The sequence below is a fragment of the Chenopodium quinoa genome, unplaced genomic scaffold, assembly GCF_001683475.1.
Source record: "Chenopodium quinoa cultivar QQ74 unplaced genomic scaffold, ASM168347v1, whole genome shotgun sequence".
Taxonomy (NCBI): domain Eukaryota; kingdom Viridiplantae; phylum Streptophyta; class Magnoliopsida; order Caryophyllales; family Amaranthaceae; genus Chenopodium; species Chenopodium quinoa.
Genome location: NW_018742390.1, coordinates 19,902 through 34,953, shown reverse-complemented (window position 1 = coordinate 34,953; position 15,052 = coordinate 19,902). Strand labels below are relative to the sequence as shown.

General features: G+C 38.2%; 3 protein-coding genes across 3 annotated transcripts; all 3 read right to left on the bottom strand.

Moving 5' to 3' along the window:
• Positions 1 to 11,298: 11,298 nt before the first annotated feature.
• Positions 11,299 to 11,694, bottom strand: LOC110699521. The gene has a single exon (XM_021877015.1). It carries the CDS (start codon positions 11,692 to 11,694, stop codon positions 11,299 to 11,301), a length of 396 nt encoding a protein of 131 aa, XP_021732707.1.
• Positions 11,695 to 11,776: 82 nt separating this feature from the next.
• LOC110699510 lies at positions 11,777 to 12,550 on the bottom strand. Its single transcript, XM_021877004.1, has one exon. The coding sequence runs from the start codon at positions 12,548 to 12,550 to the stop codon at positions 11,777 to 11,779; it is 774 nt and encodes a 257-aa protein (XP_021732696.1).
• A 795-nt stretch (positions 12,551 to 13,345) lies between these two features.
• On the bottom strand, positions 13,346 to 14,569 carry LOC110699504 (glutathione S-transferase T2-like). The gene has a single exon (XM_021876997.1). The coding sequence runs from the start codon at positions 14,567 to 14,569 to the stop codon at positions 13,346 to 13,348; it is 1,224 nt and encodes a 407-aa protein (XP_021732689.1).
• Positions 14,570 to 15,052: the final 483 nt, after the last annotated feature.

Sequence of the window (15,052 nt, the reverse complement as noted above, 5' to 3'; positions counted from 1 at the left end):
ATAAGCCCGGATGCTGTCCATCCAGGTTGAGCTTCGGTCGAGAATTCCAATGGGGTTTTCATCAGATATACTTCTTTTTTCCATGACCTCCCAGAAAACTGACCGAGGTGTTTCACAGGAGGCGGATGATGCCAGTTTGGACAGAGCATCCGCCTAATTGTTTGAAGACCTGGGCACTTGACTTAGATGAAAGTGTCCCAACTTCATTTTTGATCGCCTGCAAATCTTTTATCATGGCCGGGTGAGTGGCCTCGTACGTTCCTTTGACTTGGAGTACGACCAGTTGTGAATCAAAGTAGGCGTCAATTTTCTTTGCCCCTGTCACCTTGCAATACCGGATGCCGGCTAGCAGGGCTTCATATTCGGCCTCATTGTTAGAGACCTGGAACTTGAACCGTAGTGCATATTCATACTTATCTCTCTCAGGAGATTGACAGAAAATTCCTGCACCACAGCCGTTCGTAGTGGAGCTCCCGTCCACATACACTTTCCAAACCTGACTGGTATTATCCGGAGCAACCAGCCTTGTCATTTCAACAATAAAGTCGGCGAATGCTTGCCCCTTTATTGCCTTCCTTGGTTTGTAAGTGATTTCCAATCCTTGCATTTCAATCGCCCATTTGAGCATCGTCCAGAAGACTCCTAGGTTGTAAGCGGCCGCTTGATTGGTTGGTCAGTATAGATTACTACCGCATGTGCTAAGAAGTAAGGTTTTAACTTCTTGATGGCCATGTAAAGGGCGAGGCCAAAATTTTCAACCATGGGGTACCGAAGCACTGCGTTCCTAAGAACATGGCTAATGAAATAGACCGGGAGATGGATGCCATCTCTTTCAGCTAAGAGAACGACACTGAGGGCATGATCGGAGACGTCTAGATACATGAAGAGCTTCTCTTTGGGCAAAGGGCTAACAAGCCTCGGCAAAGAGTGCAGGTGAGTTTTTAACTTTTGAAAGGTCGCCTCTGCGTCTTCCCCCCATTCAAAGTTGGTCTTCTTCCTGATTGCCTGGAAGAAGTAGAGGCACTTGTCACCTGACCGGTTGAGGAATCTCCCCAAGGCCGCCAGAAAACCTGTTAGCTTTTGCACTTCTTTCACAGTAGGGGCGACTGCATGTCGATTACCGCCTGTATTTTTTCAGGGTTGGCCTCTATTCCCCTTTGGTCAATCAGGAATCTGAGAAACTTCCCAGCAACACCAAAGACACACTTTTTTGGATTAGGCATGACCTTGTGCCGCCTAAGTGTGGCGAATGTTTCTCGGAGGTCAGACAGGTGATCCGCCTGTTGTTTGGATTTGACTATCATGTCATCAATGTACGCCTCTACATTCCTCCCAATTTGATTAATGAAGCCGTATTAATCATTCGTTGGAAAGTAGCAGACGCATTCTTCAAACCAAACGACATCACAATATAACAGAACAACCCCTGATCAGTGACGAATGCCGTTTTTTCTTGATCTTTTTTCCACAGGGGGATCTGGTGGAAGCCTGAATAGGCGTCCATAAAACTCATCAAGGCATGTCCGGTTGTTGAATCGACCAGACTGTCGATCTTTGGCAGTGGATAACTATCCTTCGGACATGCTCTGTTCAGGTCAGTGTAGTCAACACACATGCGCCAAGTTCTACTCGGCTTTCTTACTAACACAACGTTAGCCACCCACTCAGGGAAATTGCATGGCCGAATGAACTTGGCGTCCAACAACTTTTTTACTTCGGCAGCTGCCGCCTGACTTCTCTCCTCGCCGTGGTTTCTTTTCTTTTGCCGAATGGGCTTCTTTTTGGGATCCACAACGAGTTTGTGGACAGCGAGATCCGGATTGATGCTTGACATCTCTTCCACTTCAAATGAAAAAATGTCTTTGAATTCTTTCAGTAGCTGGTGCAGGCTCTCAGCCAGCTTAGCAAATGCAACCGTCCCTACCTTAACCGTCCGCTCTGGCCGACTGTCGTCTAGAGGGATATCAATGTGTTCGCTAGAAGGCTGGGGACGGAGGTCATCTAACCGTTCCCCGGTTAGTGATTGCTATTGCTTTTCTTTTTTGACCACCACTAGCTGATTAATCTTTCTTTTCTTACCGGTTGGTGGGGCCGAATGATCTTCCTTGATATCATCAAGGTCAATTGTCAGTTTGCCCCGGCCGGCTGCTGCGGCCGCGGGCTTGACGTCCGAGAGGTAGCACTCCCAAGCCGTCTTCTGGTCCCCGTTGAAGGAACCGACTGTTCCATTATCCTTCTCATACTTGAGCAGCATGAGAGCAGGAATGATGACGGCCTTGCACTCGTTCAGAGTGGGTCGGCCAAAGACGAGGTTGTAGGAAGTGAGCTCCTCAACCACTAGGAAACGAATGGTCATTTGACGACCACTTCCCTTCTTTCCCAGGCGGACGGTCAAATAAATTCGTCCGACTAGGTGCATAAGTCTTCCCCCAAACCCAACAAGGGTGTGAGAGACCTCCATCATGCTATCTGGTTTGTACTTGAGGTTGGATAGACACTTGAGGCTGATGAGGTCATAGGAGCTGCCCGTGTTAATTAAAATTCAACCAACCAGTTGGTTGGCCACTTTGCATTCGATGACCACAGGGTCATCATGCGGCCAACGGACTTTGCCTCTGTCCTTTTCGGTGATGATGACTTCAGGGAAGGCGGATGTGCTTGCTGCCTCTCCTTCTTCAACAGAATTGACCATCTTTTTCAAATGGTCCTTAGTGCCTCGAATGGTCGGGCCACCCCCGGCGAATCCGCCTGCTATTGTATATACAGGATCTTTAACTGTTTCGGTACTAATAGTAGGATGGGGAGTCTTCTTCTTGGATTGCCCAGGATTCGCCTTGGAGGTCACTTTGCACTTCACATAGGACTTCAGCTGTCTTTTGTCGGCCAGATGGTCAAGCTCCCGCTTGAGACTAAAGTAGTTGTTCGTGTCATGGCCGACTTCCTCATGGAAGTGGCAGTGCTTGTTTTTGTTACGATTTTCAGCGGAACCTTTCATAGGAGTCGACTTCTCAAGAGTCAGCCGATCCTTGATTTCCAAGAGGATGGAGTAGCAGTCCTTGTGGAACTCGTACCTTGGAACGTACGACTTCCACTTTTTTTTCTTCTTTTGGGCCGGTTGATCAGAGTTATCAACGGCCCTGATCTGTTTTTTCTTTTTTCTCTCTTCTGGCTTTAGACCCGATTGAGTAGGCCGACTCTCCTTCTGTCGGTCGGACTTCTTTGAGTCTGACTATTTGCTGGAGGAGCAGAGTTCGGTCGCGTATATATAGGCTTCCGCCTCTCTTAGTGCTCCATGAAGAGTGAAAATTTTCTTGCGGACGAGTTCATACTTGAAAGTAGACCAGTCCTTCAGACCCTTGAAGAAGTCTGTATAAGCGACCTCGTCAGATAGCCCATGTATCTGGATTCTCACCAGATTGAACCGCCTGACATAGGAACGCAGCTCTTCTCTATCTCCCTGCTGTACATTGCCTAAATCAAGGCTTGTCTTTTTGGCAGGGATGTTTATAGAGAAGTTAGAAGCAAACATGAACGCAAGCGTCTTGAAGCTATAGATGCAACCAGCCGGCAGATTGCTAAACCACTGTTGGGCTATGCCCTTCAGAGTCGCTGGAAAGCAGTGACACCATGCGGCATCATCCAACCCCTGTAAGTACATGAGGTGGGTGTATGCTAGCAGGTGGTCATCCAACCAACACATTTTTAACCTTGGCCGGATGTTCGGCTTCGGCTATTTCCCTGGAGAACGCAGAGGGTTGATCTCCAAGGTGCTGCTGCCTAAGCTGCCAGCCCATGGGCTGATAGCCACATGTGGCCTGCCCTCCAAAGAAGGCAGGCTGAATGTATGGTAAAGCAGGCGGCTGGTACAATGGCGGAGCCATGTACTGGGCCGACTATATCACATGAGGGCCAGGCTGAAGCCAAGGGCTGCTTGCTGGGGTCTCATGTACAGATTGGGAATACCTCACAGAGGTACTCTGAAAGCTATCATGGTAGGTCGACGTAGAGGCCGACTCTGATAGCTGGGTTCTCTTCTGCTCAATGTAATGTCAAACATCAGAGAACGTTATCTTGCTACCATCCAGCTGTAATTGCCGAATGGCTTTTCTTGTACCCGTTTCTGGGAAACAGATTTGGAGAGGTCAAACTCTCCTCTATTTTAATTGCCTTCTTTTGATTATTATTTTTGTTGTTGGTATTGCTTGTTAATCATGTTGATTCTGTATTATTTGTTGATTAATCTTGTTGTTATCATGATTAGTGAGTAATTCCCCCCATTAAGAGGATGGTTGTGGTGTAGTTGGACCTTGAGCATGTTCTAGGGTTTAGAATTGATTTATTTGCGATTAAAGTCTTTATATGCTTGATATTCTTTAATCTTCTTGCAAATGCACATTGTTGGTTGATTAAAGGTGAATCTTTGCTAACAATGAACGGAAGTTGACTTAGTTAGGGTTCATTACTATCGATTGTTCTTTGATTGCACCTCTTAATATATGGTTCTTGTGGGGAAACATAAAGGCTATGTTAGGAGAAGCCAATTGACCCCGGAAGGCGGCTAGATTGGATCCTTTACTTCGATATTCGAGCATATTTAGTTCATAATTAATTCAACTTCTATGCCTTTGTTTATGTTCAAGTGAATGCTATACCTAAACCATTTCTCTTAGTGTTTTATTTCTTGTTTTAGCTTCTTTAGACTTTAGTTTATTTATCTCCTATTCCGGACTAGCTTAATTGTCGATACCATTTGGTGGTGTTTATTCGTTCCCTGTGGTTCGACCCCTATGCTTGCCTTATACTCGTATTAGGTTTGTTTAGGTTGTATAAATTGTATTTGATTTGGGTGTAGTCGTCTAACGACACGATTATTCCCTTGTCAATCCCAAACCTCTATTTCAATTATTTAATTTAATTGTTTGATTTTATTATTTTCCTTGAAGTTACTAACGTGTGTCTTTTGTTATTCGAAAGAGATATGACGCATCCAAGTAAGTTCTTTAATTGCTTTATTGATATTATGATATAGAAATCATGTTTAGGTTCCTATTTTGATTCCTAGTATCATGTTAGGATGCTTTTCTTAATTTGATGTTTAGGGTGACAACAATAAGTTCTTAATATCATGTTTAGGGTAAATAATATAATGTCAATTATGATTTCTATGATTCATGTTATTGTCTTTCCTAATATTCATGTTAGTATCATGTTAGGGCTATATATTTGATCTTCGATGTTTAGTGACATGCTAGGGTTTGTTATTAATATTGTTAGTATCATGCCTAGGATCTTGCTATTATTATGCTTTATTTTTAATATGATTATTCAATTATGATTATTTTAATTATGATTGTTATTTTTATAATTGTTATGATAATTATTATTATAATTTTGATTATTATTATGTTGCTTGATTATATTTATTGTTATTTCTTGATCACGCATTTTATGCATGTTTAAAGGGAATTTGTACTTGTAATCACGCTTAATAAGATAATTAATAATCTTGTTTAGGGTTAATTTGATTATAATTCAAGTGATCACCAATAATAGATTTGTTTGTGCATTAATATTCAACCAACATAGATAAACAGGTTTAGGGTAAACCTATTTATTGCATGTTAGTAAAAAAAGCGCACATGAATACGAGAAGAATAAAGTAGAGGCCTATTAGGGCAGGTTCAATCTCTTTTAGGTTGGATTTGTACCTTCATCCCCGAACTTCAGGTCATGGTTCCAGAACTATTAGAGTTGACGATCTCTTGGATCGTTAAGGGGTGTAACCTTCACCCTGTGAATGGTTTACAAGTTCCTAAAACTTGTTGCCGACTCTTTTGCTTTAGCTTCCTTCCCTTTGGACGCCACCAACTTTAGTGTATGATCACAGTGGGGCTCAAGTTTGGTGTAATGCTTGAAATATTCCCTACAACTGCCAAATTTTAAAATTTTAAGCCTACCCTCACCCGTTTTGCCCTTACGTTACAACCATTGGGAAAGACCTTTCGACCTAGAGGTTGAGTCAAATTTTGAGGGAGGGCATTATGAGTTAAAGCCTAAAGAGAGGGGATGCATAATCAAGATGTCGTGTAGCCCAAAAATGTGTTCTTTTCCGACACCTTCGAGGAGCTATTGAGATGCTCGTTAGAGGGTGATTTGAGACCATAGGGAGAACGAGGTAAGATCAAATGGGATGAAGGTGAATTGTGATAACTAGTTCTCTATGCTTAGCATACTATATGTTCGGATATCTTGAAATGTGCATACCCCTATTTGCTTAAGAAAGATGTTTATTCATTTGAAATGTGGTCATTTTGTAAAGTCCAATTCGTAAAGGTTTTAATTTTGTTTTTCATTCTTTTATTTTCCTTTTTGTGGTTTGCCTCATGTATGTTGGTGGAGAGTTATAGGTTAAGCTCTTAGGAAACCTTTACGAGACCTCACTCGTCCTCATAGGCGACTTTGGGGTTTAAAGGGTTTGTTGTAGCTAAAAACAACCGTGATTCCTACGTTAGTGAGTCTTAGTGTATATTCCCATCTTATGTCTTTCTTTTTCTTTTTGAATAAGTCTTTCATCCTTATTCTTTCTTGCTTTATTTTTCTTGAGGACGAGAAAAAGTTTATCTTGGGGGAATTTGATGAGTGCACTCATTTGGTTCTTTTTAGGGTGAATTTCATGCTATTCTATAGCTCTTTACTTAGCTTTTCCTTAATTTTACTCTTTATTTCTTTTAGTTAGCATTTTCTTTGTTGAATTTCTATCTTTATGCATTTCTTGATTTATTTTGTTATTTTCTCTTTTATGTGCTTGTTTTCCTTTATTTTTCAGGTTAGGATCGTTATCCAAGTTTCCCGAGGCCTCTTCCTAAGTTTGGCATTGATTAGGATGTCTAATGTTCTCCATTTGAAGCTCAAGCATGGAGAAGTGCAAGTTCCTAAAGTCCTTAAGCTGTGCATTCAAGCCGTGGTGGCATGATTTCTCGTGTTGAACCCACAAACATGGAGTTTAGAAACTGCAAGGTCCCGTGTTTATCAAGAGCATTAAGTGGAACACACGAGGAGCATCATCATGATAGGGAAGAAGGCTGCCCTCTTCCCAGGCACGGGCGCGCGCGGCTAAGCCGCGATCGCGCGGCCTGGTGGCGCGGGGGCGATTGTCTGGGTCTCTGTTCCGTACCCAGATTTTTGCGGCCGCGCTCTCCCCTATAGTTGGTCGCGTCTGTACGGGTTTATTTGGGGACGATGTAACTAACTTCTCTTAGTTAGTTTTACTATATATAGATTTTCATTCTATTTTTAGAGGGATAAATTTTTCAGAAATTAGAAAAGAATTAGAATTAGAATTTTAGAGAGAGAAACTCTAGATTGTAGAGAGAGAAGTTCTTGATTGATGATTGATGATTGAAGATTGGTAATTCTAGCATTTTCTCCATTGAATTGAAGCAAGTTTGTAAGGATTTCTTTTACTTTAATTCAATCTTTAGCTTATCATTTCAATTGTTTTGTTGATTGTTCAAGTTTGAATTGAATTTGTGATTGAATTAGTTTTATTGATATGATGATGATGAAATTGTTGATTAGCTTAGTTTTGATCTTGATTTCAATGGATTGTGAGTAGTTCTCTTGCTAGGGGAATGGTGAAGCATATATGAGTAATGGATTGATGTTAATTGGGGGAAATTGATGGATTTGATGTTATGATTAAATTGGTTGATTGATTAAGTGCATGTGTGTGATTAATTGAAGAGTAGCTAACTTTGATTGTTACACTAGAATGCATTGTAAGCTCGCAGTGATACGGAAAATTAATTTGTGGCTTGCTTTTGTCGATTGAGTAGATTTGCAAGGTTCTTAGTTAGAGTCTCTCGTAGTTGACACTAGCTTGACCTCTAGGAGATTAGCCTACCTTACTCTCTTGATTGCTTAATTGATTTTCCATCGCAACACTCGACTTAATCATCTCTAATCCCGATTAGCTATATCCATTCCGAGTATATGCGAATCCTAACCCCAGTGCTTGATAAATTTGATTTCATTTTGATCGTTAATTGTTTAGAATATACACACCTCACTTCGTTGCTTCGAAATAACTTAGCTTTGACATTAGCATTCACCTCCAATTCCTAGTGGTTCGACCCTCGACTTACTCTATGCTTGGTATAGGGGTGTGTTGAGAGATTACAAATTTTGTTTTAAACGAGGGTAGATTAGTTTTCAACGACCTAGTCTATGCCCTAGATTAGTGAGGCAATCTTCAATAGGATTCTCTAGCTTGCAGAAAACTATCACAGCAGAAATTGGAGGCAGTTACAAGCGTAGTAGTCTTCAGGCAGTATCCCCTACCTTGAGGAGGATAGTCACAACAAATTGGTTACTCCTAGAGACGTGTGCTCGACGGTGCAAGATAAGAGTTTCTTAACTCTTTTATCTGTTTTAACTAACGCTAATTTGCAGGTATCGGCGTTACAAGAATGATTTAAGATCGCAAAATGTTCTTAATCATTCTCCGTCTCTATCGATACTTTGACTTTTGTTTTCGAAACTTGCGTTTCTCCAAGCTCAGTCAAAGTGGGGGCTTCTGTAGACACCCAAATGTGTCTCCCCAAAACCAAACCAAGTGATGAATACCTTTCATGTCATTTGATTATCGAACATAGTGAAAGTGTGAAAAGTCTAGTGATGAGGATGTTTTTATTAAAATATCTCTTCTTGTTTTTGAAAATATTTCTTTTCTTACCCTATTTATGAAAAACGTAAATTCCAGTTTATTTTGGTCCATGATATGAGTCCAATAATGGTGTAGTTGGATGGGTCTTGAAAAGAGCTTTCCAACGATATATTATAAGCCTAATTCCGATGAAAAATGAGGAAGTTATGGCCAAAATACTAAACTGGGCCCGGTTTGGTTCTTATATGCGGCCCAATGATCTAGAGGAGAGCCTATTATTAATTATCATTCCTAAAGCTATTAGGATTGATTATGGTTTTCTAGAATACTGTTGAAGGTTATCTTAAATCCTAATGGAGTTAGGATTGATAATTATGTTTCAAAGAGTTTAAAATTGAATAAAACTACTCCTTTTGAGAATCCTTGTTTTGTACCAAATGAAATATATTCAAATATTATTTTTGTGCCTCATAATCTTTATCCAAATCTTATATGGTTGGATAAATATTGAAATTATCTTTCCAATGATATATTATAATATTAATTCCGAGCTATAACGAAAAAGATATGAATGAGATACGAAACTCTATCCAAAACTGACACCATTCCACTATTTCGGTTATATCTTTTTATATACAAATTTTTTAATTTGATTTTAATTAGGTTGGAAAATAGACTTCAGGAGCTTTCCAACGACATATTATATGACTTATTTGGATTTCTGGATCAAAAGATATGATAAAAACAATACCCACAAAAGCTGTCTTGCAGCGCTAGAGGATAGGTTTGTCGCAGGTCCTGTTGTTGGCGACAGAGGCGAGTTTTATTCTTTTTCAAACTCTGATTTGTTTTTATTGATTATGGACTATTTTATTATAAATGGGGTCCCTAGACCTAAGTTTGATATTTATGAGGGTTTTGTCCCAAATCTCTATTTCAATTATTTGATTTAATTGTTTATTTTATTATTTTCCTTGAAGTTACTAACATGTGTATTTTGTTATTATAATGAGATACGAGGCATCCAAAGAAGTACTTTAATTGCTTTATTGATATTTTGATACAGAAATCATGCTTAGGTTGTTATTTTGATTCCTAGTATCATGTTAGGATGCTTTTCTTAGTATGATTTTTAGGGTAATTTCTCATATCAATTATGATTTATATGATGTTTCCTATTTCTTTTCTAATATCATGTTAGTATCATGTTAAGGCTAAAGCTTTGATGTTTATTGTTTAGTGACATGCTAGGGTTTGTTATTAATATTATTAGTATCATGCCTAGGATCTTGCTATTAATATTATGCTTTAACATGATTATGATAATTATGATTATTGTTGGTTCGAATTATATAATTTAACGTAATTTGTTAATTAGCGAATTATTTCACGTAGTTTGTTAATTTACGAATTGTTCCACGTAATTTGTTAATTTACAAATTATTTAACGTAATTTGTAAATTTATTAATTGTTTTACGTAATTTGTTAATTTACGAATTATTTCATGATATTTGTTAATTAACGAATAATTTACATATAATTTGTTAATATTATGTTGCTTGATTAAATATTTATTGTTATTGTTTGATCACGCCTTTTATGCATGTTTAAAGGGAATTGGTATTTGTAATAACGCTTAATGAGATAATTAATAATCTTGTTTAGGAATGATTTGATTATAATTCAAGTGATCGCCAATAATCGATTTATTTGTGCATTAATATTCAACCAACATAGATTAAACAGGTTTAGGGTAAAACTAATGATTGCATGTTAGTCATATTGCGCATATGAATACGAGAAGAATAAAGTAAAGGCCTATTATTAGGGCCGGTTCTTTCTCTTTTAGATTGAATTTGTACCTTTATCTCCGAAGTTCTAGTCTTGGTTCTAGACCTATTGGAGTTAACGTTCGTTAAGGGGTGTAACCTTCACCCGTGAACGGTTTACAAGTTTCTAAAACCTGTTGCCGACTCTTTTGCTCTAGCTTCCTTCCCTTTAGACGCCACCATGCTTAAGTGTATGATCACAGTGGGGTTCAAGTTTGGGGTAATGCTTGAAATATTCCCTACACTAGCCCTGTTTTTTTTCTTTTTTCAAACTTTTTGGTGGTTTCTTCTAGCTTACTATTATGTAAGAGCATACCCAATGGATGACCCAAAATATTTGGTCTTGGATTATTATATAATTTCTTTCTCTTTCCACTCATCCATGACCACTCACATGACCAACTATGACCAAAGACTCCCAATGGTTGCCCTAAATTACTTTGGTCATGATTTTCTCTCTCCTACTTTTACTATACCCCACCATATAATCTCTCTCTTCTATCCCACCATATAATTAAAATTGTTGTTAAAAACATAATAATTCCTATAATTGTTGCACATAATTAAAATTTAAAATGCTTAATGATAAATATAATTATACAATAATTGTAATCAATGATGTATTATTGAAGCGCAAATGTAAAATACATGGACACTTAATTTAAAAGCTCGCTAAGTAATAATAATACACGATAGTACGATAACACATGCTTGATTAGAACACATTATTTAGCATTAGCTAAAACATACACTAAGCATAATTACTTAAATAAAAATACTCTTAAAGGCCTAATAATACATCATTACTGCCTATTATAAGACTCCCCATATCTAAGCCATAAATGTTCCACTAAATCTGACTTCAAGGCTCTATGGGTAACTTCATCATGAACTCGAGCTCTATTAGCCATGTAAGTCTCCAAATTAGCTGGTCGGTTACTACTGTTGCTAAATTGAAATGGGCCTTGAGAGTTTCTTCTACTTGAAGACGGGGGTTCAGCTTGCTCATATTCATTTGGATCATCATACCTTGGATCATAATATATTGCGTATGTATCTCGCTCATCCTCGACGATCATGTTGTGTAAGATGATGCAAGCTATCATAATTTTTTCAAGCATTGATACATCAAGAGCCAGAGCAGGATGCCGCACAATGGAAAAAACGAGCTTGTAGTACTCCAAATGCACGTTCGACATCCTTTCGTTGACCTTCTTGTTTTTTGGCGAAAAGACCCTCTTTTTCATTTTGGGGGAGGGATATTGTGGGAATGAATGCAGCCTATGTAGGATATATACCATCAGTGAGATAATATCCCATATTGTATTGGTGGCCATTAACGATATAGTTAACCAAAGGTGCACGATCTTCGAATATATCATTAAATAATGGAGACCTGTCAAGAACATTTATATCATTACACCTACCTGGCGTCCCGAAAGAAGCATGCCAGATCAAAAGGTCTTGTGATGCCACAGCTTCTAAAATCAAAGTGGGCTTATTAGCTCTCCTGGAAAACAATTCTTCCATCGCCAATGTATTCAATCTTAAAGGACAATTCTTCCATCGCCAATGTATACAATCAATGGATCCCATCATCCCTGGAAAGCCTCGACGTTCTCCATCTCGTAGGAGTCTGGCCATATCCTCTTCATTAGGTCTTCTCAGATAGTCATCACTAAAATAAGAGACAACTCCTTCAACAAAATGTTGTAAGGAGTCTCGCGCAAGAGATGCACTAATCCGTAAGTAATCGTCAACGGAATCAGTAGCAGTTCCATATGCAAGTAATCTTAAAGCCGCGGTGCATTTCTGCAATGCTGATGCTCCAAATCTACCAGTAGTATCTTGCCATTGTTGAAAGAACTGATGACGTTCTTCTAAAGTATGCACAATACGGAGAAAGACGTGCTTTCTCATGCGAAATCTCCGACGGAACAAGTTTGGAGGGAACACTGGAGGATCAGCAAAATAGTCATTCCATAAACGGTTGTGTCCATCTTCACGATCCCTTTCGACCAGCGTCCTTGGTGCCCTTGGAACTTGATTAACCATTTGAAAGAATTAAACTGGATTGGTCATTATGAATTCATCCATCAATCGATCAACAAGACGATTTGCTTGCCTCCGTCTCTCATAACGTCGGTTGTAGTCATCATTGGAATTTTGATTTGTGTTGGCAGATGAATTGGAAGAGTTAGAAGATGAGTTGGACGAATTAGAACTCTCAGACATTTTCAAAGCTAAGGAAGCTACTTTGATGAGAGAGCTAATAGATTATTGGTTGAGTGAAACCAAATTAAAACATATAGCAATATATAGAACAATGTACGAACTTTAATAATAGTGTGTTGTTGTAATGCTATCATTCACCATAAAAAAAAATGTACTGAAAAGAAGTTTCAATGTGATTTCATATTAATAGGTCGTGTGGTCATTTTTATGACTTATCAAAATCAATAATTGCTTCACTTTTTCAGAAGAGTAAGTCTTTGGTTTTTCCAGTGAACAATCACATCAAATTATACACCATCATTTATCAGAAAAATACAAATACGTAAGTTCATGTGAGCAATGCACAATTTTTGTTATTGTTACATCTCATCAATGTCAGTAAGGCCATTAATGCACAACTTTTTAAGAATAGTAAACTATTTAAATATGACAGTTATATATCACATAATAGTACAACTATATTAGAGCTATTTAAAAACAACATAATGACTACACATTAATTGATAATAAATAACAACTTAAACAACATGATTACAACTTCAAGTACAAAAGCGGTTACTAAACAACAAACTAATCATTCTAGAATATAACACTACTACATTTTGAAGAAATAAATTAATTGGATGGGAATAATATCTTCACTAAATTGTTCCTTCGTTCTTGATCCTCTTCTGATAAGTATGACTTTGCTTCAAGTATCTTGAACAATTCCAAGTTGATTTTCCTTTGCTTTCGTGCTTCTCTCTCCCTTTCTAGCTGAGCATTTTCAGCTTCTTTCTCTCTCTCGAACCTCAACTTCATCATCTCCATCTCAGTTTCAGATTGCCTTGTTATGTTCATGTTTTGAATAGTAAGCAACCATTGCTGAGAATTTTTCGTCGCCATGTTCATAACTTTGTTCTTACCTTTATTTTTGGTACAATCATCAATAGAGAAGAAGCCTGAACACATAGCATCACCATTGGTCGGTGTATCTGGGTTTGTTGAAGACGAGTAATTACCAGCTTCATTAATTCGAGATCTCTTTGAAACACTGGACTGGGTTGCTGTCTTCTGCTTACATGTCTCGACTGGATCTTCATTTTTCGCCCATATTTGTTCATTTTTCAGAATATCCCAAGCATGCATATCTTGGAAAACTCTAATGGTATTTTTCCTAGTTTTGTCATCTCTATAAATTCTACGCGCAACCTTAATAACATCGTCGTCAGAGTGACCACTTCCTCTCCTTGATGCAGCATGTGCATACGCACCAGAAAATTTTGAACAATTAGCACTTAGCCTTTTCCACCGACATCTAAGTGGCTCCAAAGCCCTTACTCTTAGCAAATCATCCTTCTTAATCTCTTCAGTACCTTGTTCAAATTGCCTCTCTCTAAATAATCTAACATTATTAAACATTGCCTCAACTTTTGCCCAGAATTCATTCCCCTTTTGGTTGGTATTTGTTTTTTTATCTTTACTTACCTCAAGCCAAGCTCTCACAAGGACCTCATCTTCAGCGTGCGACCAAAGATACCTTCGATCCGTATTGCCTCTACCTCCGCCTCCTACATCCTCACCTTCATCTTCTTCAGCTTCGTCATCATTATCGTCATCATAGTCAGCAGTTGATTTATATGACCAATTAAAATTTGAATTTGCACCTTCACCTTCTGACATGTTAAAATGTTGCGACATAGGGAAGGATGTTTCATTTTTAGCAAATTGACGATTTTGAAAAGGTGAGTGTCCTTCAGATGGAAGAACATTTTGAGAATATGAGAAGTTAAGAACTTGTTGTGGTCGTAAAGGGAATTGTGATATAGAACTTGGATTTGTGAAATTGATGTTATTCATTCCATAATTTGGAAACTGTGGAAAAATTAGTGAGTTTGGTTCCACTTGAGAGTTGAGATCTATTTGATAATCAGAAAATGAAGGTTGAGTATTTGAATTTTTTTTCGATTTTGAAGGATTTTTTTTCCGATTGGATTTATCCATATTCAATAGTTTTTTGGATTTTGTAGATAAAAAAAAATTACTTTAAAAGGAATGAATTGAGCTAAATGAAGAAAATGAGCTAAATGAAGAAATTGAGCTAAATGAAGGAATTGAGCTTAATGAGAAGTTGTTCAAAAATACTTCAATATTGGTCTCTTTTTATAGAGAAAAAAAATAAAGACGTTGGTAATTTTTTTTTTTTATTTGTATTTTTTAATTTATTACCGTTGCAAAAATTTGCAATGATAATAATCTAGCCGTTGTATGCATGCGTGGTGTCATCCAACAATATTGCCGTTGGTGTCATATGTTGCAAGTACATGCAACTTTTCCTTTTTC

What these genes read in the sequence shown, in the direction of transcription:
- LOC110699510 (XM_021877004.1), bottom strand. Translation starts at nt 12,550, where the DNA reads ATGGTTAATCAAGTTCCAAGGGCACCAAGGACGCTGGTCGAAAGGGAT.
- LOC110699504 (XM_021876997.1), bottom strand. Translation starts at nt 14,569, where the DNA reads ATGAATAACATCAATTTCACAAATCCAAGTTCTATATCACAATTCCCT.
- LOC110699521 (XM_021877015.1), bottom strand. Translation starts at nt 11,694, where the DNA reads ATGTCGAACGTGCATTTGGAGTACTACAAGCTCGTTTTTTCCATTGTG.